This window comes from Carettochelys insculpta, chromosome 21 (genome assembly GCF_033958435.1).
Source record: "Carettochelys insculpta isolate YL-2023 chromosome 21, ASM3395843v1, whole genome shotgun sequence".
NCBI lineage: Eukaryota > Metazoa > Chordata > Testudines > Carettochelyidae > Carettochelys > Carettochelys insculpta.
The window spans coordinates 11,729,786-11,753,324 of NC_134157.1; the positions used below are offsets into that span (position 1 = coordinate 11,729,786).

A 23,539-nucleotide genomic window follows, 5' to 3' on the forward strand; every position below is an offset into this window, starting at 1 on the left:
CCGCTACCAATCTTAGTGCCAGTATCTGCTGTATGGTACTTCTGTCTTCCCTGAATCTTGCTTGCTCGTCCGCTAGATGTTCGTCTATCTGTGATCTCAGTCTCTCCATCAGTATCATCATCAGCACTTTGCCTAGACAACTCATTAGGGGAATAGTTCTGTAGTTCTTGCACTCCAGTGCATTCCTTTCTTGGGTATTGTCACTAGCGCAGATCTTGTCCATTCCTTAGGTGCCTTCCCTTCTTTCCACACTATATTACATAGTCAGTGTATTTCCTGAATTGTACTTTTTCCGCTGTATTTGATCATCTCTCCCATGGTCTTATTTCCAGGGCTCTTGTGGTGGTTGTTTAGTCATTTCACTGCTCTTTCACCTTCGAAATATCGGTCTTGGTGCTTGGCAAGGTATCTCTTTCAGTTGTTTGATCAGTCTCTGAGACACTCGAGTCCAACTGTGCTAATGTATTATCAAGATACATGTATTATCGTTAACTACACTGTGAGTAGGAAAACCCTGACACTCATGCTGCATATTTTCATGTTTTTTTTGGGTGTTGTGGTTTTTTGTTTTGTTTTTGAATGTGTTCTTTTGAGCTGGTAGCGCACAAAAGGTCAATGTAGCAGAATACTTTTGCTTCCTGTTTGTAGATTACATTGTTCATCTCATTTCCTTCCCTTTCCTCAGAAAGAATCAACATCTTTCTGGATTTTCACTTATAAAATAACTTTTTTTTTTTCTTTACCCCTTACAGGAAGTCTATGGCATGCCCAGGGTAAGCATTGTTATGATGTTTGCATGCTGTCAAGCAAAATCTTTAACAGAGAGTTTGGACATGTAGCAGATCCCATGATTGAAATCCCTTTTGGGTCATAGTTCATGTTTCTCAGAACTCTTTCTTGATAATGAGGGCAACACAAAAATTCTCTTAATCACCCTGAATTTGAACGAAGAAGGTATATTTTTAGTATATTCAGCTTCTGATACTTATATCTCAAACCAGTAGCCAACTTAAAGCAGGGCACCACATGTAGCCCTAGAATATATGCATTTAAAAAAAATAAAATAATTGCAAAAGCATTGTGCGCATATAAATATCTTAGCAATTTAATGTTATCTTTGAAAATTTTAATAGGGCCACAGTGTCCAATACTTTCACTACTTGCCCCATGTGGTAAATAGGCAGGGTGACCATCCACCCCATTTTGGCTGTGTGAGCCCCATATTTTGGGTGCCAGGGAAGTGTCCCAATTTATTTTAACAAAGGGTCTAATTGCCCAGTGTTCACAGCTCGCTGCATCTTGCGTAAGCTGGGAGCCAGACTGGAGCAGCTACATCTCCAGCTCCCTGCCACTCAGGGGAGCTAGAAGGTGGACTAGTGCAGTTGCTGCCTGGCTCCCCATCACTAGGGGGAGCCAGGAGGAGCATTGGCATGAGGAAGTCGCCAGTGGGGTCACAGCTTTGTTCCTGGCACCTCAAGGCATGGAGCAATTGGGAGCTACGCCTACCCACTGCAGCCAGAGAGCCACCTCCCAAGCAGGGTGGCATCCCCCACAGGACAGCCACTGCCTGAGTAGGGGGTGACCATCCAAACTATTTTGGACAGCCCCATGCTCTATTTCAGTCTCTAGGAAGATGCCCACCCTCAGGGAGTCCAATATTTAGCCTAGGAGGGGGATAGTGTCACCTTACGAATAGGATGCTGCATTGTGGTGAATGCGTGCGTACCTAACTCATAAGAAATAATTCTTCAAATTCATTACACATGCTCAAGGTGATTGGAACAGATGCTCACCCAAGCGAGACAGCCTGTCAGCCTGAGGAAAACCCCTGCGGGCACTGAGACCACCCGTGCTGAAAGGGAACACTGCAGGGCATGGCATGGATGGGGGTTTGGTCTCACGCCCTCTAATGTGTCAGGGCAGGGCTGGGCCGCTGTGTGTGTGCTACTCACAGGAAACAGCTGGAGTTGCCCCCCCTCCCAGCCACCCTGGGGAGTGGTTGTTACAGGTTATGCGGGATTCAAAGCCTTTCTATAGTTAGCCTTTCTTTGCTGCAGTGAGTCGTGTTTTGCCGCACTTTTGTGTCTGTGATTACTATATCATTTCACAGTTTTACGTATATTCAAAGTCCAGAAGGTATTTGTTTTTCTAATATTATTTAATAGTTTTGTATAATATAATGTGACAGATAGGGAAAGATGACAGTCACAAGTGTGGCGAACTGTAATAGGGTATCAGTTAACTTCCTTGTTTTGTTGTCTTAATGCGTTTAACCATCTCCCTTAAACAGGATGAAACTGATTCCAAGACAGCGTCTCCTTGGAAGGTAGGTCTGATAATTCGATGGCACATCCAACAGATAGGAAAAGTAATGACATTCTTGCACATTACATCATCTCTTGCATCTTTCTAACACACGTTGCTTTCTTCATGAATAATAATGGAGTGCTGTCCTGGTCCCTTCTTGAGGATAAATTGATAAGATTGTTTGGATAGATTTTTAAAATGCACATTATGAATAATCTGTTGATTAGTCAGTAGAAACTAACTGATGTAATTCCACACGTTATGTTAAACTATAAAGCCACAACACAGGTGCTGCTGACTCAGAGGTAATATAAACAAACACCCATAACATTCCTCATATCTCGTCTTCATTACAAGTATGCTCACAATGGTGACCAAGGGAGCAGGTCCTCAGCAAGATAAATCTCATTTTAGAATTCTCGTACTGCACTTAATATATAAAACACAGTAATACAGCTTGAATGCCTCTTGTCCAGCACCCTCAGGACCTGACTGTTGTGGGACGAGAGAATTTGCTGTGCTATGGGAGGTCATTATTGTCCAGCAGCATTATCAACACTTCCACTGGTTACTGGGCTCTTAGAAGACATTTGGGGGGTAAATTATGCTAAATAATAGCAAAGAACACTGAGAGCCAGGACTTGTGGCTGTAAGCAAACTTTACGGGACCACAGGAAACTTGGCCACACCCATAAGTGGTTTTCTGGGTAACAAAAATCATGCCAAATGATAGATGTTGCCAGATGAGAGTTCTGGATTAGAGAGGTTCAGTGGTAGCAAAATAACATTTTTCATTTGATGGTTTTTAAAAGAGGACTGATTTCCACTTCTGTACAGAGATTATTTGCAGTTCAGACCTTTAAGCTGTCATCTACCAACAGGAGCTATATTATCAATCTCACAGTAAAGGATTTAAGATCCCCTTCCATTGTACAGTGTACATAAAGGAATGAATTCAGTGACTAACTATTTCATTAGTACTAGAAGAATGTGGGGCCTGCGGGAATCTCTGTTCAGGAAAGGTTTCAGTCAATTATTTTATCCAGTTTGTTTCCACTGGCCTCAAGGTTTTCTTAACCTTTTATGAATATCTTGATTACTTGCTGGGGTAATTTTTGTAAAAACATCAGTTAAACTTCGATCAGCTGGACACCAGTCATTCTTTGTACAGTAAACCCTTGACTTAATGGACTAATGGGGGGAGAAGTATGTTATTCCCAAAAGCCCATTAAATAAGGGTTTACTCCCTCCCAGGCTTTCCCTTCCCCCACCAAAAAAAAACCCCCGATGACTCACTAGAGCAGCCACTGCCACAGCCCGCTGCACATCTGGAGCTGTGAGACTGTGGCCGGAGGGAACATTGATTGGCCCGCAGGAGCCACCACAGGGTCCTACTAGCAGGGTGGGGCACATATGTGCCCACCATCTGCCTGCATATGTGCCCCACATCTGGTTGGGGAGGCAGCGGCTCCTCCAGGCTGCAGCAGTGGTAAGTCCCTTAACTTTTTTTTTTTTTGGGTGAGGGGGGTGTAGGATTTTATGGACCCCAGTGGACTTTGGGAACAATGCAGTTGTCTGTTGTTCCCAAAGTCCGCTAAATCCAGGTGTGTAAAATCAAGGGTTTTACTTTATTTTTTAAGAGTTTCAATTTGCAAGAGTTGCCTTTCAGGTTCCATATTATCTTTTCAGCTGTCATTAAGGCTGTGACTCCCCCACCCAAGGGAGACTTTCAAGAATATAAGCAGACACTGTTTTAAATTACTTTTCTCTGTAAAACCTTAAACTGTTACAAATAAATTTTAAAACATCTTTTGTCACTTATATGCTGATTGTGTACATCTGGTTCCAAATACAGATGACTGCTAAATTCATAACTTTGAAGTTCTACTGAATTAGATTTTGTAATTTTAGATTGCTTTTTGTGTTTCAATCAGGCAGCAACAAGAGGACCCCTTTCTCCCCCCAAGAAAGGAAGCACAATACTGTGCTGAACCTAAACTACTTAAAAGGGAGGGGAGACAGAGCAGTATTATTGTAATAAGTCATTGTTCATTTCTAAACTTTTGAAAGAAACATGACATTTTGTTCAGTTATCAACATTTGAGAGTTATGAATAACCTCTATTCCTAAAACAAAAAAGCAGTCGTAGCACTTTAAAGACTGACTAAATTTATTAGGTGATCTAGGGCAGATCCACTTCTTCAGAATTGGACATAGTGCTGAAAGTGAACTGGCATGATAAGTGCATAACAGCGATAGAGAAAAATGAAATTAAAACTGACAAATCAGCTAAATATGACAGAAGTTTTTCATAAGTCTGAGGTTCTAGTTTTAAAAAAAAAAATGGTAGGTTGGTATGATATAAGATACTACTTCAAACGCCTTGTCATTCTAATATCTTGGGTCCCACATAAACTGTAGCTATGCCACATATAAAAAAGCAGTCAGTTGTCATCATCTGAGATCACGTTTCAAAATGCTGTAAGAGAAAATTTACACTAAAACCAATTTTAATTGAGAGTTATAAAATCATGAGTATTTCTGTTCATCCTACATTCAACCTGTCTTGCAAGATCTGTGGTTTTGACCAAAACTAAATTGTGTTGGAATGTCTGAGTTTTTGTTTGTTTGGTATGAGATTTGATTGCTAGGGTAGGCATGTAACTGATTTTTTACTATTTCTGCTTGTTGTTTGTAGTCTGCACGTTCGATAGTGCACGCAGTTGCCACATTTAATTCCATCAAGGTAAGAGTCCAGCTGTAGTGTATCTGCTCACTGAAAAGTAATAGCTTTTTTTCATCATCTTTGTTGTTCACCTCTCTGCCTCTGTGTTCTTTTGCCCTTCATGTCCTTTTGAATAAACACGTTAAGATGAATGCTAATTTACAGCAAGTGCTTCTCAAGGACTTCATGCACATATGTACCATAAAGCTACTTGCTTTTTGCGTCTCGGGGGAAATGCAACTTTCTGTATAGTTCCTTGAACCAACTCATTCTTCTGTAGTCAGAGCAACAAATAGAGGTCCAGTGATGTGCGTGTGCAGACAACTTGCAGCTATCCTCAAAGATAACATTGGCCTCTCTCCTAACTCATTTCCCACCACCAACTGTTCTGAGTAGTTTGCTTATGTGCTCTTAAAGTTTTAAGAGTAACATTTTTACGAAGACAACCATAATCTTTAAGTGCCAGTATTTTAACTATTGTCCAGGCGCTGCCAGTGTTCCGCTGAGCCTTTTCAGCATATCTACCAAATGTAACATTTAGGGAGTCAAAATGGAGAGGTAGCAGTGCTGAGAAGCACAAGAGATTGTTGTTTCTACAAAGAAATCTGTTTAATGAAAAAGCTGGGGAACCATGCTTTAAATGTGGTCCTCTTTAAAGAAAAATTGAAGCACTTTTAATACCTTAAGGAGTCAAACTGTACTGGAACAGTGAGCAAAATATTAGAAAATAAATGTTTACTGGGTTTACATTTCAGGTCATGAAGTTTTCTTTTAGCATGACATGGAATAATGAAGTTTTCTTTTTCTAAACAAGAAATAGGTTACATAGTTTTATGTACTTAACATCAGCTCCAGTGCTGAGGCTTCATTTCTACTTTTCACTTTCAGGAACTAAATGAGCAATGGAGATCTTTGCAACAGATGGCAGAGGAGCGAAGCCAACTGCTGGGTAGTGCTCATGAAGTCCAGAGATTTCACAGGTAAGGAACACTCGCTGACTAAGGTACATCACATAATATTTAGTGGGTGTTTTACATGCAGTTTTTGTTTAGTTTAACCTGAAAACATGTAATTTTAAGAGAACAGCCAGCAGCTCATACAGGTTCTTGTCCAGTACCCACTGTCGCTTTCCATTTGTTTCAGTTGAACTAAGTGTGTAGTGATGAGCAGTTCCCTAATCTGTGGTTTGGATTAAAAAAAGTATTTAAAAATTATCAGTCTTCGTTTTATTGCTGACAGAGGCATGTGCTCTGACAGAGGCATTGTGTGTTACAGTAGAAACCCACTGTGGGATTCCACTTAAAACTTTTATTTTCAGATCATTGAGATTCTTTAAGGGGGGGTGCAATAGTTTCATCATGCCGTGTTCTTTCTAGAATTGCTCTCAGCAACTTTTCTCTTCTCCATCCCTTTGCCAGCTGGCTACCCCACACAAGTACAGTGTCTTCCTTCAGTTGTTTGGCATAGCTGACATTAGGCTTCTAAACATGTGAATTTCCCTAGCCACCCACATCTATATTTTCTGCTTCTGTGTTGTCTGCACTTGCTGCCACCAACACTGTTTTTACCTCTTTCGCTAATATGTTAGCCTAGCAAATGCCAGTGTCTGTCCCCACTCTTTTTCACAGCTGTCACTAATTTCTCCTGCTTCATTCATTCATACATGCAGTGTTAGATAGTTAAGATCCTATGATCTTTTAAGAGTAGGTTGGATAAGCACCTGTACATAATGGTCTAGATCAGAGGGGCAGCAAACTATGGCCAATGGCAGCACCCCTGCCTATCTGCTGTTTAAATCTGTCCTTCAGGTTCCCACTGGGGTCTGGGATTTGTCCCATTTTGCATGAGCTGCTGCTTCTGGAAGCAGCAGTATGTTCCCCTTCCACCAGACCCTTACGCATAGGGGCAGCCAGAGGCTTTTCATGCCCTGCTCCCAACCCAGGCACTACCCCTGAAGCTCCCATTGGCACTATAGGAACAGTGCCTGCAGAGAGGTGGAGAGGCCGGTGCTCAGAGCCACCTGGCTGCACCTCTGTATAGGAGCCAGCTGGAAGGGGAACATGCTTCTGTTTTCCAGGAGTTGCTCAAGGAGGTAAGTACAACCTGGGGCCTGTAACCCCGGCACTCCTTCCCAAACTCCCCTCCTGTCTTCTGATCCCTGGGTCCCAGTCCAGACCCCAGAGCCTGCACCTCCAGCTGGAGCCCTCGTGCCCTCCCTGCACTCCAACCCTTCACCCCTGTGTGGGCATTTCTGCCCCCAATCCGGAGCCTTCGCCCACATCCCAAGTGCTCACTCCCTCATGCACCCCAACTCCAATTTTGTGAGCAACTCATGGTCCTCCATGCAATTCAGTATCCTGATGTGGCCCTTGAGCCATCCTGCAGGGGACTTGACTAGATGACCCTTCCAGTCCTGTGAGTCTGTGGAAGTAGACCATCTGGAGTTTGATGAGATTGTAGCATGTTCTTCATTTCAGAGTTTTTCTTTTTTCCTTACACAGAGATGCTGATGAAACAAAGGAATGGATTGAAGAAAAGAATCAGGCATTAAATACAGACAACTATGGACATGATCTGGCTAGTGTGCAGGCCCTGCAGCGCAAGCATGAAGGCTTTGAGAGAGACTTAGCAGCTCTTGGGGACAAGGTCAGACTAAGAGACCAGAGCATATTCCCCTCCCTCCACCCCTTTTTGTTCCACCACTACGTTACTGTAGCAGTAATGCTGGAACTGCAGAAAAGATTCCTGCCTTCCTTCTTACTCCTCCTCCTTTATTGCCAGGTGAACTCTTTAGGTGAGACTGCTGAGCGCCTGATTCAGTCGCACCCAGAGTCTGCTGAAGACCTCCAAGAAAAGTGTACTGAACTGAATCAGGCCTGGAATAGCCTGGGGAAACGTGCAGATCAGCGTAAAGAGAAGCTTGGGGATTCTCATGACCTGCAGCGTTTCCTCAGTGACTTCAGGTAAAAACTAAACAGATCAAATCTCTGGTCCTGCTGTAAGTTTAATGTAAGTACATGTAGGATACAACATGGACTGAATATTTGTTGGAGAAAGGTAACTCATTTCCACAATGAGAGTTATGCAAGCAAAAAAGCCCCCATTTTTTCACTGCTTTTGTGTTTACAGGGACCTCATGTCTTGGATCAATGGAATCCGGGGACTGGTGTCCTCAGATGAACTGGCAAAGGATGTCACTGGAGCTGAGGCTTTATTGGAGAGACACCAGGTATGTGAAAGTCCTCAGCATTTTTTCAACAGATGTGTATGTTCACTTTTAACTGGTAGTAAACTAGTTCAGCAGCTGGCTTTTGGTGACTCCCCATTTATGTTTCCAGAACTAAACTGATAACATCCTTCCTCACAGTTTAGCATTCTTCTTCTAGTTATTAAACCTCTTCTCTTCACCCTCCTTTTCTGTCTCCTCAGGAACATCGCACTGAAATAGATGCCAGGGCTGGCACATTCCAGGCATTTGAGCAGTTCGGGCAGCAGCTATTAGCTCGTGGACACTATGCCAGCCCAGAGATCAAGGAGAAACTGGACATTCTAGATCAAGAACGGGCAGACTTGGAGAAAGCCTGGGTCCAACGTAGAATGATGCTGGACCAGTGTCTAGAATTACAGGTACTTGGCTGTCATTTTTTCATAAGGAAATTTATCTTACTCCCACCATTGGGCAGCACTCACTGGTCTGTCTTCTGCCTGTGTTCTTCTCCTTAGCTGTTTCATCGGGACTGTGAACAAGCAGAAAATTGGATGGCTGCCCGGGAGGCTTTCTTGAACACAGAAGATAAAGGAGACTCTTTAGACAGTGTGGAAGCGCTTATCAAGAAACATGAAGACTTTGATAAAGCAATCAATGTCCAGGTCAGGGATGTATCCAAGGGACAGCTATTAAATTTTGTTTTACATTAATTCCTGAGAGCTTTTTTAAAAGCTCAGCAAGATATAACTGATCTGATGGTGGTGACATGACTTTCAAGTTTAGAAGCCTATAAAGATTTGTCTTTAATATTTAGCATCTTAGAAACTAGTTATAAAGATGAGAAATAGCTGCTATTGCTGCAGATAAGAGGTTTATTGTTCATTCTTTAGGAATGTGATTCCATAAATTATGTATTTATCTAATTAGGGCAGCAAGAATCACAGTACAGCATATTCCTTGTGAAGAGCCGAAGGGATTTAATATTTTATTGGAATTTTTTACAGCAGAAAAGTCAGTGTCTCTCTCCACTTTCTCTAAATCCTTGAAGAGTCCTTTCTGCCCCGAGAGAAGTTGCTCTCTAGTTTTGGCACAGAGGACAAAAAAAACTTGCTTCTCAATGTCCAAGCTGCACGATCTCCCACTGGCTTTTATATAGCATTCTCTTGACCTGACGAAGGGTTGATTTTTTTGAGATACCAGTCTTCTTTTAAAGTGATGCCCTGCTGTAGCTGCTGACACAGCTCTTCACAGGGACTTTTTGGTTTTGCTGAGTTACCTGAATCCACCCAATTTCCATCATTTTGTTTTAAACAGGAAGAGAAAATTGCTGCCCTGCAATCATTTGCTGATCAGCTGATTTCTGCTGACCACTATGCTAAAGGGGTCATTTCTAACAGACGCAATGAGGTTCTGGACAGGTTGGTGTACTATTTTCATTGTTAGATCAGTTGTGGAAAAGAAGTTGTTTAGAGGTAATTTGCAGCTGTTATAATAGTACATAGTCTCCTTCATACCTGTTCTCTCAGATACTGATCTGTATGAACCATATATCTAATTATGTACAGGTGGCGTCGTTTGAAAGCTCAGATGATTGAGAAGAGGTCAAAACTGGGAGAATCCCAGACCCTTCAGCAGTTCAGTCGTGATGTTGATGAAATAGAGGCTTGGATCAGTGAAAAACTCCAAACTGCAAGTGATGAATCCTATAAGGATCCCACAAATATACAGGTGAATAATAATTTGACCAAGAAACTCAACTGGAATGAAAGTTTAATGCCATGTGATATATCCTGTTGCTGTTGGCAGGATATACAAAGTAAAATTCCAGTTTCTTATTAAAGAGAGAACATACTACGTTTGGAATTAAGCTTCCAAAGGAGTGAAAATGTAGATAAAACAATCCTTTCCTTATGGAGACATGCAAAATGCATAGAGGAGGTAGTAATTATTTTTAAATAAGTATAATCAGCATGCTACCTGAAATCATATATATCTCTTGGCAGTTATGCTGCAATGTAAATTTGATAAGACATCCTCTCTTCTTCCCGGGGACTAGATGGTAAAATAAGAATGTATCTTTTTATTTATGCCTCTTACAACCCAGCTCCACTTAACTGTCTTAAGATGCAGATCTTGATTAGTTTTTCATTATTAAAGAAAAAGTTCAAGTGATTTCCTGTATTTTAATACTGATATGTGGATCAGTCTAGTTGCACTGAACTCTTCTCTTCTTAATCTGTTTTATAGCTTTCCAAACTGCTGGTAAGTTGTGTAGTTTGGTTGGAATGCCCATGGTATGTGCTTGTTCCTCTGTATAAATTATATGTGAGCGCAAGATCTGGTTGTGTTCATTCTGTTGCTCCATCCATTTATTCATCTGTCCATTTTTTCCATTTTCTAATGATCATTGACCTTCAAACATATGTTACCATAGGCCTCAGTGTCCTTGGATGTGGCTTTTTTGCTTAGTTTATGCCTCTTAAACACCATTTACTTCTGCATTTATGTTGCAGGTATGTTCTGCATGATCTGTTTAATTTTTGTGGTGCAATACTAATTAGTTCTTGAAGGGGTCGCTCATAAGGAAACAAATGTTGTCAGTCTCTTTTTCAAGCATCTCACTGCTGACCATGTCTTCACCTCATTCCTGCTGAATCACCTGGGGTGATTTAACCTCTAGCTATATGATGTCAATTCCACCAATTTGTGTCTGAAGTCAGTTTCTGATGGAAGGATATCAGTGAATGTGGGAGGTCCACATTACCTACAGGTTTCAGGATAGCAGTGTGGAAGAAGTAGAGGGAAGATTGCAGAATAGAGAGTATGGATGGAAGGCTGATGAGTGGAAGGAATTGTAAGAGGTGAAGGAGGAGGACAGAGCAAAGCAGAGTGGAGGAATGACTAAGTTTGGAGGGAGGGACACAAAGCGAAGGAAGCAGCTTGTATTTCAAGCCGTGGAAGCTTCACTATCTATATACAAAAGTATATGACTGGCCATACTAGGTCAAGTCAAAGATCCATCTAACCCAGTATCCTGTCTTCTGACAGTGGTCAATGTCAGTTGTCCTAGAGGAATGAACAGAGCAAGTAATCCCTCAAGAGATCCCTGTCATCCATTCCCAGCTTCTGACATACTGAGGCTATGGTCTCCATTCCTTCCCATCCTGGCTAATAGCCATTGATGGACCTGTCATCTATGAATTTATCTAGCTTTTTGAACCCTGATAAAATCCTGGCCTTCACAACATCCTCTGGCAAGGAATTCCATAGGTTGACTATGCATTCTGTGAAGAAATACTTCTTTTTTGTTGGCTCTTAAGCCTTCTACTATTAATTTCATTTGGTGACCCTAGTTCTAGTGTTAAGAAAACAAGTAAAAAACATTTCGTTACTTACTTTCTGAAGACCAGTCATGATTTTATAGATCTCTGTCATATTCACACACAGCCGTAGTCTCCTCTTTCTAAGCTGAAAAGAGTCAGTTGTTTTTAGTATTTCCTCACATGGCAGCCATTCCAAACCTTTAATCTTTTTTGTTGCCCTTTTCTGAACTTTTTCCAGTGCTGAGAGATCTTTTTTTTTAGATGAGGTGACTACATATGCCGCAGTAATTAAGATGTGAGCATACCACGGATTTATGTAGAGGCAATAAGATATTCTTATTCTCTCTTCCTTTGTAGTGATGCCTAGTATTCTATTTCCTTTTTCACTGCTTCTGCACATTGAGTGGATGTTTTCAGAGAACCGTCCACAATGACTCCAAGGTGTCTTTTGGTTGGTAATAGCTAGTTTAGTCCCCATCATTTTATACGTATTTTCGGGATTGTTTTCCAATATGCATTACTTTGTATTTATCAGCATTAGAATTCATCTGCCATTTTTTTTCCCCCAGACACGTAGTTTTTTGTGATCCTTTTGAAGCTCTTCACAGGCTGCTTTGGGTTTAACTATCTTTAGCAGTTCAGTATCATCTGCAAATTTTACCACCTCACTCTTTACCCTTTCTTCAAATAATTTATTAATTTAATAGGCTAGTTCACAGTATGGACCCTTGGGGAATGCCGCTAGTTTTCCCTCTCCATTCTGAAAACTGACCATTTATTCGTACCCTTTGTTTCCTATGTTTTAACTCAGCTCAGAAGAGGACCTTTCCTCTTCTCCCATGACTGCTTGCTTAAGAAATTTAGTGAAGAACATTGTCAAAGGCTTCTGGAAATCGAAGTATACTATATCTACTGGATCCCTCTTGTCTGCATGCTTATTGATTTCCCCCCCCCCCCCCCCCCCCCCCCCCCCCCCCCCCAAAAGAATTCCAGTAGATTACTCAGGCAGGATTTCTCTTTGCAGGGATAGTAACTGCTCAGAATCATCTGTCATTTCCCAAGCGTGTGAATTTGTCTTGGTGTGGTAATTGATTGACATTTTGTGCTGTGAGAAGTTACCTCATTTTCCAGCGCAATGAATTTATAGGCTAAGGAATGGGTGTGTTTTAGTTGAACTATATAATCACAGCCTTCAGCAATAGCAGTTTCTGAAATAAGTAGGCCATGCAGAATTTTTCATGGACGCGCAATAGCATTGTTTCTTGTTTTATTTTCATTCTAATAGTCACCTTACATTCCATTCTCTCTCAGGACAATGTATTTTTCCCATGTTTCTAGTGGTACTACCATGTGGAGTTGATTCTTGTAAATACTGTCTTGTCATTCTTGTCCCATTTTTGTTGATGCTTATGGTGGGTAAATTTGAAAGAAAACTGTTCATTAACTATCTTTCTGTGGCTCCTGTTGTTCTCATGGTACCTTCAATTTTTGGTGAAGACAAATCACAACTTCTAGCAAAGTATTTTTACATACTCTTGAGTTGCTAACTATGCTTAACTCATTGTTTTACCCCATAATTTAGTCAGATGATAATGCCGTATTTTATAATATGAGGGCTGTGTAGAAGAGATGCAGGTTGGGATGGGGCCTTTTTCCCTCCTGACCCATGGATTTGGATAGGAAGTCATAAACCTCTAGAACTGATTAGTGGGGAAGCCACCATTTTCAGGGTACACATATACACAATGTTTTTAGAGGAGCTCTGTGATCCAAAAATCCATATTCAGAGACCAGCAAAACTTAATATTAGAAATGTGTTGCAGCCCCCTTTAAAATGTAGGGGATAAATGCTGAAATAGGAACATAAGTGTGAATGTTCATTCATGGGTAGACATGCTGATTTAAAAAACAGCCTAATGCTCATTTACTTAGGCTGAGAGAAGAGACCAAGTAATGAATATGATGTAAACGCCTAGAAAGCAATGTGAATTCTCATGATTTTTTACATAAGGCATTAAGTATTTTCCCAGATTACACTAAACATAAACTCCCTCCCTTCTAACATTGTCTGTCTATGCAGATAATTGCTGCATTCTCTTGTCAACCCATGAGAATAATTTAGGAGCCAATGTTCAGTCTTTAATAGCTTTGTTTTTGCTGCATTCAGAGCAAACACCAGAAACACCAAGCCTTTGAAGCTGAACTTCATGCCAATGCAGACCGGATCCGTGGAGTCATTGACATGGGGAATTCTCTCATTGATCGGGGAGCATGTGCCGGCAGCGAGGATGCAGTGAAGGTATGTATAGAAGAGTTAATGCCTTGTGTTCTTCAACTGATCTGTAGTTACATTTTATTAGAATAAGGAAAACGACTTCCTTTTTAAATCCTTCTTTAACTGTGCGGTATGGAGCATGAGAACTGTTTTGTCCATTCTTGCTCAGGAATGAGTAGTGTTTTCTGATTCTTCTGTCAGAAAGTAAAAGTGAAATAGAAAGGCAGACAACAGACACATTTCTTGGATAACATGAGTAACTTCATCTGTGGTTGTGGAGACAGCTACTAAATGTGCGTTGTGTGTTTCTTTGCTATAATTATTAGAGGTTTTGTTTTGTTCATGTTTATTTTCTCCTTTTTGTAACAGGCACGTTTAGCTGCTCTGGCTGACCAGTGGCAGTTCCTGGTGCAGAAATCAGCAGAGAAGAGCCAGAAGCTGAAAGAAGCGAACAAGCAGCAGAATTTCAATACTGGAATCAAGGATTTTGACTTCTGGCTGTCGGAGGTATCTGACCATCTTGGATTCAAGATTGTAAACTCTGAAGAGACTGCAGTTTCCCTAATACTGTCTCCTTTCGTTGATATGTGATGTGCTCCAAAAAAAACAAAAACAAAAAACTGTGTACCCAATATGCCTGTAAAAATGATTGTTTAGTAGAAAATTCTTGAGAGGTTAAAAAAAAAATGTTTGGGAAATTTCTATGCTTGTCGTTGCCCCCACTGATGTTGGTAGGAAGCACATGCTTTCATAAAACGTCCCATGTCTGAGACAAGCAGGGAAACAAAGTTCAGAAACTTAACTTGCTTTGGGGACAGAAGAGATAACCAGTCGTGCAATATGTAATTGTCTTCTGTTTCCAGGTGGACGCTCTGCTTGCATCTGAAGACTATGGAAAAGACCTTGCATCTGTAAATAACCTGCTGAAGAAACACCAACTCCTGGAAGCTGACATATCTGCTCATGAGGTAAACATCTCCTTTCGTTAACAGAGGAAGAGAAATTTGCTGTGTATATCATGAAAATGAGGAGAAATCTGATTGTTTGATCCTTTGCTGAAGCCACATGCTCAAAAATTGTGATGGTTATTCTTCACACACTCCTTACTTGTGATTCCAGGATCGCCTGAAGGACCTGAATGGTCAGGCTGACAGCTTGATGACCAGCAGCGCCTTTGACACTTCCCAAGTAAAGGAAAAGCGAGATGCTATTAATGGACGTTTCCAGCGGATCAAGAACATGGCAGCTGCTCGCCGTTCAAAACTGAATGAGTCCCACCGCTTGCATCAGTTCTTCCGAGACATGGACGATGAGGAGTCTTGGATCAAGTATGTACTTCAGAAGTTCTAGATGTAGCATCGTCTGAGGTCGTGTCTTTATTTAAAGCCTTGCTATCAACAAATGTATTTAACAGTGTTCACAGAACAGTTTTTACCTTTTTTCAGTGAGGAAGAAGATGATTTCCCCAAAAACCATGTTAATCTATGTCATAGGCTACTTAACCCTCATCAAGTCCGTGCCTCCCTGTCTAGATAATCTGCAGTATGGAATTATAATGCAGCTACAGATACACACATCTTTGCCCACTCTGATTGTGGAAAATGCCAGAAGTGGTTTCAACTCTAGTGTAGGTGTGATCTTCAGGTCTGCAGATACACAATAAACTCTTTCATATCTGGCAGCCCTGGGACTGGGAGGTTGCTGGATAGTCAGATATTCTGGATAATAGAGAGTTATGTCTAGAAACACATAATACTAAAGAAAAACAAGATATTAACAAACAAAAAGTACACTCATCCTTTGCTATAAGAGCACAGTTGGTTCCCAGATTTCTGCTTGTGAGCGAAAACTTGTAAGAGGGACACTAAATTCCCATTGAAACACATGTAAAAGTCTCTGATTCGTTTTGTGCTTGTAACTCAGCGAAGGAGTGGCAGCATGTGGCGCTGCTTTTGAAAGGTAAGTGAACCTTGGGTTTGTGGGGGATTGGGAAGGGTTAAAGGCTGGGGTTAGTTTGGGGTCATGAGCGGGAGGGAGGGTTAAAAACCTGGTGGCAGGTTGGATCCATGGGACAGGCAGAGGGAGTTAAGGCTGCAGTGGGTTGGGTCCGCAGGGGGGTTGGGGGGTGGGGTTCAGGTTGCTGTGGGTTGGGGCCTTGGAGCTGGCAGGGGCTCAGGCTGTGTGGGTGGGGTCTGTGGGGCTGGCAGGTGGTTCAAGCTGCTGCGCTGCGGGTTGGGTCTGTGGAGAGTGGGATAAGGCTCGTATTAGCAGCGGGGAGTTCACTGGTCTAGTGAACAAAGGTAGGTATGTGCGTCCCTCATTTTAGTGAGTATTCATTAGTAAAGTACTCATTTAACAAGGGATGAGTGTGTACAGAATACTTTATCAACAACCATAGTATATTGCACTGTAAACTTATATTGTATTGGCTGTATTTATTTGTATTTACTTTCACTGTATTGTACTTACAGAAAGCGTAACTAAAATTTACTTATGGTTAAAATGCTAGTTGTTTGAGAGTTCTGGATAATAGAATGCCAGATATGAGTTTACTGGATGTGGTCAGGCTTCAGGAAGTATGTTCAGTTCTAGGGGAGAAAATGAGTTTTGACTATAATCCTTAGTAAAAGTCTTGTGAATCCTCCGTGTTTTTTAAACTCTTGCCTCTGTTTTCTTCCAAAAAGGCACTTGTGAGCTTGCTGAAAGCAGATGTTAGTTTTAATATTTTGGGCTGTGATAACAATTAAGGAAAAATTCTTTCCAGAGGTGTCCATGTATATGCTGATGTTACTGATACAGCTGATGTATAATCAAGGAAATAAGAAATGTGCTTCTTTCCACTCCGTCATAATGTGGAGGTTAGCCAAATAAAAATGATCCAGTTTTGAAAATTGTAGCTGTTTTCAAGTTTGTGAAAGGATCTTGCACAATGGAGAATAATCTTTACAAATGCAAATAGTTGATTATCTCTTCGGAGGGAGGGAAAGGATAGTTCTGTACGGGCTGAACCACTCTCATCCTGTACTCTCTCTGGTCTGGTGACATCCTTGCTCCAGCATGATTTTAGTTAGTTATCATGGGTGCGGCCAACTTTCCTGTGGTCTCATATAGTTTGTTTGTAACCACCAGCATTCTGTGCTGTTGTTTGGCTCTACTTTACCCCTAAATGTCTTCTAAGAGCTCAGTAAGCAGTAGAAGTGTTTGTAATGCTACTAGAGAATATTGACCTCCTGTGGTTCAGCAAATAATCTCATTCAGCACCCATCAGGTCCTGCGGGTGCTGAACTAGAGAGGTTCAACCTGTATCTAGAAGTCTGTAGAAGGAGTGTCCTGTCCCCTCTTCGAAACTGTTCTGGCCAAATTGTTGGGAACTGAATTGCTTGACTAATATTTATAAGTCAAGTGCATAGCTTATTGCTTCCAAGGCATTGATGGGGTTGGGTTGTAGGAAACATCCTCATTTATTTGTTTTCAGGTTTTCCGTAGCAGAGGCTGTATCTGTCTAGTTTGATCTTTAAAGGTATAACTTTACTGATTCACCCTTCTATCCCTTTTCATCTCTTGGATTCAGAGAGAAGAAGCTGCTGGTTAGCTCAGAGGACTATGGCAGAGACCTAACTGGAGTGCAGAACCTGAGAAAGAAACACAAACGTCTGGAAGCAGAACTGGCTGCTCACGAACCTGCCATCCAGGTAATAAAAATGAAGTTGGATGAAGAGCTGTTCCATGAGGTACTACTGTGTTGTGTTGTTTCCAACACAAATTATGTAAGTACATTTTTTAGCACTTGCTTGTGTCTGTTCAAGTTAGATGTGCTCACACCACCTGCATGAACGTTGGAAGGCTTTACCCTAGCTGCTACCTGTCTGGTCAACTGTGGAGCTCCCTGGAGTGGCACTCTTCCAGCAGTGCTGGCTGTTGGAACTGTGGCTCAGTATCCTGTTGCTACAGGATGACTCCCTAGCTCTTTCTTATGTAAATAGTTGTAAGTAGCTTTCCTTTAGAATAGTGATTGTAATAGTTAGTGTTAGCAGTTAGCATGTGAGTAAAGGATCTCTCTTCTCTCACCGTGTCCCTTTGGGGACTCATGGCATGAACAAGTCCCAGGGCTTCAAGCAGTGCAGCTTCTGTTTGAAATCTGTGCTCTCAGGCAACCATCGCAACTCCTGGTCATTGTTTGGGGGAAGCTCATCAGGCTGATAAGTGCTGAATTTGCAAGGCTTTTAAGCCTCAGGCTCATAAAGAACATGATTTTTGGCTCCATCAGTTCCTCACTTAACCAGTTCTTCACCCACCATGGCATTAGCCTGCACCAGGTTCTTTGGTGCACAGTGTGCTATCTTTGACCCTGGGCCCAGTTCCAAAGGGCTCCTCTTAGCACCATTGGTCTATGAACCCTCTGTCCTGGTGCTGCTCCTACTCTCTAGTGCAGACCCCAAACATGGCCAAGTTGTTGGCACTGGTACTGACATCTTCAGCCTAAGCAGCACCCGAAAGCGCCAGGACCTAGGACACTGATCTTTCAGCATCCTGCACACTGAGCCCGATTCTCCTAGAGTCACCAAGAGAGCCAGTGCTGGTCAGGCCTTCCTCCACACTGGACACGTATCAGGTAGTACAGGTACTTGTTGAAATGTTGCAGTCCCCAGTGCAGCCTGAGGCCTCTGTCCCTCAGTGAATCTCCAGAGGCAAGCCTGCTGTGATGGGTCCACTGGTCCCAGCACGTGCCTGTCTATGCGGAGTCCTAGCACTGTTTGGAGTCCCAGCGTGACCACTTGCAACCCCATGCAACTGCTCCTGTTTGAGGGCCTCTGTGGCGGGTGTGTCTGGCTTTGCGTCCAGCTCTTTGATGCAGTCTGTCCACCACTTCGACTCTTGTCAGTGTCACTGAGGGTAAATATTCTTCTTCTTCGAGTGTCCCCGTGGGTGCTCCACAATAGGTGTCGGGCTTGCCCGGCGCCGCAGATTGGATCTTCCAAGCAGTTTCTGCCGGACCGCGCATGCGCCGGTGCGCGCCGCTCCCTTGCGCACTCCTGGCCATGTGCGCGATCCGGTCCCCGCCAGTTCCTCTCAACTGCCGTTGGCTGCAGACGGAATCCAACTAGGCTAAGGCCAAGTAGCGTATTCAACGACTTAACTGTTTCTTTTAAAGTTTCTTTCAAGTACTTAGGCTACTGCAAGTTAGCCGGTTGTTATTTTAAAAAAAAAAAAACAAAAAAACACAAAAGCAAACTACAAGCGGGACAGCTTCACCAGTCCCAGTAACAAGCGCCGGAGGCCAGGAGCATAGGGCCATCAGCCCTCCTGCTGCGGCAGGCCATCGGAGGGGGAAAACAGCACAGAGAAGGCGCTAAGTACCCGTTTAACACCTGAAAGAGTCACCAACAATGTCTTCTTCAGGATTTAAAAAATGTGAGTCCTGCCGAGAGGCGATGCCAGCGTCCGATGGGCACAGTCTATGCATAAGGTGCCTTGGGGAGTCCCACGTTGCACAGAAATGCTCCTTCTGTGCTAAACTAACAGCCAGAGCAAGGAGAGACAGGGAGATGCGGCTTAAAATGCTGCTTTTTGACAAGGCCCTCCAGCCAGACGTGCTGGAGTGGCCGCAGCAGGAGGGACCCTCCGGGGCCCATAAAAGGAAGCTACCTCCCTCACCCCATCAGCGCAAAAACGGAGGAAAGCCTCCCCAGCCCGATCCCTGCCGGCAGCAACAGCGAGCGGGACGGGAGGAGCGAGCAGCCCCCAGCTGCAGCAACAGCTGATCGGCGGCGGCACGGAGAGCCACGTGGAAGCGGCTCAGCCTCCGATAATCAGCCAGCCGCCCCGCACCGCAGGCAGGGCGGCAGCTAAACAAGCGCTGGTACCGGCGGCACCGCAGGCAGCGGCACCGACCCCCGGGGAACCGGCGGTGCAGAGCGCGCAGGCACGCAGCCTGCAGGCACCGAGGGACACCGCACGTGCGGCACCGCCTTCGAGCGTGCCCAGCATGGTGCAGACGGGGCCGGCATCCCCCGTGCGTCAGGGGGTGGAGTTACCTCCTCCAGGGAGGGGGAAGGCTGCACACAAGAGGAGGCATCGCAGCCCCTCTCCGGACAGGGCTGTGGAGCTGCTCTCTCACAGCCCTCCGCTTATGCTGCAGACTCCAACCAGAAGGCAGGGGTCCCCCCTAGCCTACCCGGAGCCCCCTTCTCCATTTTTGCAACCAGCCTCACCCTGGCTGGAACCACCTTCACCCTTCCTGGGGTTTGAACCGCTGGACTGTTATGCAAAATCGCTCTCTCCGGTGTCTCGACGATCTCCCTCCCCCAGACGCAGAGGGTATGCACCAAGGGAGTGGTCTAGGTCACCCTCCCAAGAACAGTGCCTATACTGCCATGGTCGCCCCTACCACGCGGGGCATAGACACCATCGGCAATCTACTAGGGAAAGATCCCCACAGACGATCCCGTACCCCCGAGGGCAATCGCGACCGGGGACAGAGACTCAAGCATCTCAGGGGGGGACTGGCTATGGAACCCCGAGACTTTCCCTCCCAAACCTCTAGCGAGAGGGTGTACCATCAACAGCAGGAACCGGAAGGGTCCAGAGAGACGTATCCCAGCGGTTCCTCGCTCTCCTCCCCGGACGAGGCTACGGCCCCGGGGGACGTCCATCCTCCGGACGATCTCAAACAGTTTCAAGAGCTGTTTAAGAGGGTGGCCTTCACGCAAGGCATCCAGACAGCAGAGGTGCAAGAGAAACACCATAAGCTCCTCAAAAATTTGAGACCTCCGGCCTCCTCCAGAGTAGCAATACCACTTGATGAAGCGATCTTAGAGTCCGCCACTACGATATGGCAGACCCCTGCGACTATTCCGCCTGTCCAAAAGAGAGCGGACAAGAAATACTTCGTGCCGGCGAAGGGCATGGAGTTCCTGTTCAGCCACCCACAGCCAAATTCCTTGGTGGTGGAGTCGTCGCAACAAAGATCAAAGACATCTCAATTCAAGACAGGAGGAACAGACGAAGATGCCAAGAAGCTAGAGCTGTTCGGCAGAAAGGTCTACTCCTCCTCCACTTTAACGCTGCACATGGCAAATTACGCAGCGCGCTTAGCGAACCATAATTTCGACAACTATTCCAGGTTAACCTCCCTCATGGACTCGCTTCCAGAGGACAAAAAGCCGGTGCTCAAGGCCATAGTGCAAGAAGGCTACACGGCCTCGAGGACGGGAGTTCAGATCGCCCTGGACGTTGCGAACACAGCAGCACGTTCCACAGCAACGGCAGTGGTGATGCGAAGGGAGTCTTGGCTCCAGACCTCGGGTATACCGAGGGATCTGCAGGCGAAGATAGTTGACCTTCCCTTCGACTCGCAGAAGCTGTTCGCTGAATCAACCGACTCGGTCCTTCATTCAAGTAAAGACTCAAGAGCCACACTCAGGACCGTGGGGATTTACACCCCTCCATACACAAAGAAAAGGTACTACCCTCAACAAAGACGGTACCAGTACCAGCAACAGCGCCCCCAGTACCACAGGGGTTACGAGCAAGGGCGACATCAACAGCACCAGCAGTACAGAACTCCCAGGCGACGTTCACAACAGAGCCGTGCGTCCTCGGGGCGGGGCCAAAGGCCACAAGTTTGACATACAGATCCAGGGCTGCGCCATCACTACCATCGCACAAGGTCATCCGAAGCAACTATTCCACCATCGCCTCCGACCATTCTACGACCAGTGGCAAAGGATCACCACAGACAAATGGGTGCTGGAGATCATAGCCACGGGGTACGCCATCCCCTTCCAGTCGCTCCCACCGTCACGACCTCCACCCAAGCCCCACCTCCAGGAGGCCTCCCATGTAGCGAGGCTCAGGCAGGAGGTGGACCATCTCATGCTCATAGGGGCGGTGGAAAGAGTGCCGGAGCAACTGCAAGGGAAAGGGTTCTACTCCAGGTACTTCCTCACGGAGAAAAAGACAGGAGGCTGGAGGCCCATCTTAGACCTTCGCGGCCTCAACAGGTACCTGCGCAAGCAACGTTTTCGGATGACCACAATCGCCTCCATCCTTACAGCACTAGACGATGGAGACTGGTTCGCAGCCCTCCATTTACAAGACGCGTACTTCCACATAACTATCCATCCGGCTCACCGGCGATTCCTCCGGTTCATGGTAGGCAACGAACACTTCCAATACAAGGTCCTACCGTTTGGCCTCTCCTCGGCCCCCAGAGTCTTCACCAAGACCTTGGCAGTGGTGTCAGCCTACCTGCACAGATAGGGGGTATTTATTTTCCCGTATCTGGACGACTGCCTGCTCAAAGGGGCCTCGAAGGGGGAGGTTTTGCGCATGATACGCGTCACAGCAAACACGTTCTCTGCACTCGGCCTGGTTATCAATCTGTCAAAATCAAAAATAGACCCCACACAGGACATAGAGTTCATAGGGGCTCGTATAAACTCGGTTACAGCGAGAGTATACCTACCAGAGACTCGCTTTCGGGCCATCGGTTCCCTCGTGCAGGTCATCACCTTCAGCCCTACGGTGCCGGTCTTGACGTGCTTGCAGCTGCTGGGCCACATGGCAGCGGCGACGTTCGTAGTACAGAACGCCAGGTTACACATGCGCAGCATGCAGCACTGGCTGGCGAGTGTATACAAACCGGCAGTACACACCGTTCACAGGGTGGTGTCGCCCACAGCCGGAGTGCGCAAATCCCTACAATGGTGGGTAAACCCCAGGAACCTGCTAACAGGGGTACCCTTCCACCAGCCGCAAATATCGGTTTTTCTCACTACAGATGCCTCCCTCATAGGGTGGGGAGCGCACATGGGCGAAGAGGTGACTCAAGGACTGTGGTCACCCACGGAACAATCACTACACATAAATATACTGGAGCTCAGAGCAGTGTTCAACGCCTGCAGACACTTTCGAGACCGCATACAAGGCAAAGTCGTCGGGATCAGTACAGACAATACCTCCACCATGTTTTATATAAACAGGCAAGGAGGAGCTCGATCCCGTGCCTTATGCGCGGAAGCAATCCGCTTATGGAACTGGTGCATCGCCAACAATATAATCTTGAAAGCCTCATACTTGCTGGGTGCGCACAACGTGAAGGCAGACCAGCTGAGCAGGCGTTTTGCACTCTCACACGAGTGGCAGATCCGTCCCGATCTGCTACGGCCGATTTTCCACGCATGGGGTTTTCCCCAAATAGACCTGTTTGCCACTCAGCACAAGAAGTGCCCACGATTCTGCTCCAGGGCAGGACTGGGATGGGGGTCCCTGGGGGACGCGTTCGCGATCCCGTGGAGGGGCCCCCTGCTTTATGCGTTTCCTCCCACAGTGCTGATCCACAAAGTCTTGCAGAAAGCTAGGAGGGAAGGAGCCCGGATGATCCTGATAGTCCCAACGTGGGATCGACAACAATGGTTTCCACCTACTCCTGCGCATGTCGGACCGTCCACCGATGCCTCTTCCGGTGGCGCCGGATCTGCTCACGCAAGCCCAGGGGTCCATAGTGCACCCGCACCCCCAAAGCCTGCGCCTGCAAGCGTGGTTAATCCATGGCTCAGCTCCCTAGAGAGCACATGCACAGTGGAAGTACAGCAAGTCCTAGAAAGTAGCAGGAGGACTTCCACCAGGAAGACCTACAAGCAAAAATGGACTCGCTTCACGGCTTGGTGTTCTACCAAACAGCTGGCCCCCCTTTTGGT

General features: G+C 45.0%; 1 protein-coding gene across 6 annotated transcripts in view; it reads left to right on the forward strand.

The window, feature by feature from the left end:
- Positions 1 to 23,539, forward strand: part of SPTAN1 (spectrin alpha, non-erythrocytic 1) — a 92,162-nt gene that overhangs the window by 45,263 nt on the left and 23,360 nt on the right. For all 6 annotated transcript variants that reach the window (XM_075015049.1, XM_075015048.1, XM_075015053.1 and 3 more), the window contains 16 exons: positions 753 to 773; positions 2,291 to 2,326; positions 5,006 to 5,053; positions 5,921 to 6,012; positions 7,534 to 7,678; positions 7,814 to 7,995; positions 8,162 to 8,261; positions 8,462 to 8,659; positions 8,756 to 8,902; positions 9,555 to 9,658; positions 9,806 to 9,968; positions 13,731 to 13,862; positions 14,208 to 14,345; positions 14,702 to 14,806; positions 14,958 to 15,166; positions 17,410 to 17,530. In XM_075015049.1, the coding sequence (XP_074871150.1) occupies positions 753 to 773; positions 2,291 to 2,326; positions 5,006 to 5,053; positions 5,921 to 6,012; positions 7,534 to 7,678; positions 7,814 to 7,995; positions 8,162 to 8,261; positions 8,462 to 8,659; positions 8,756 to 8,902; positions 9,555 to 9,658; positions 9,806 to 9,968; positions 13,731 to 13,862; positions 14,208 to 14,345; positions 14,702 to 14,806; positions 14,958 to 15,166; positions 17,410 to 17,530 (1,941 nt within the window). The remainder of the gene's footprint in view (positions 1 to 752; positions 774 to 2,290; positions 2,327 to 5,005; positions 5,054 to 5,920; positions 6,013 to 7,533; positions 7,679 to 7,813; positions 7,996 to 8,161; positions 8,262 to 8,461; positions 8,660 to 8,755; positions 8,903 to 9,554; positions 9,659 to 9,805; positions 9,969 to 13,730; positions 13,863 to 14,207; positions 14,346 to 14,701; positions 14,807 to 14,957; positions 15,167 to 17,409; positions 17,531 to 23,539) is intronic.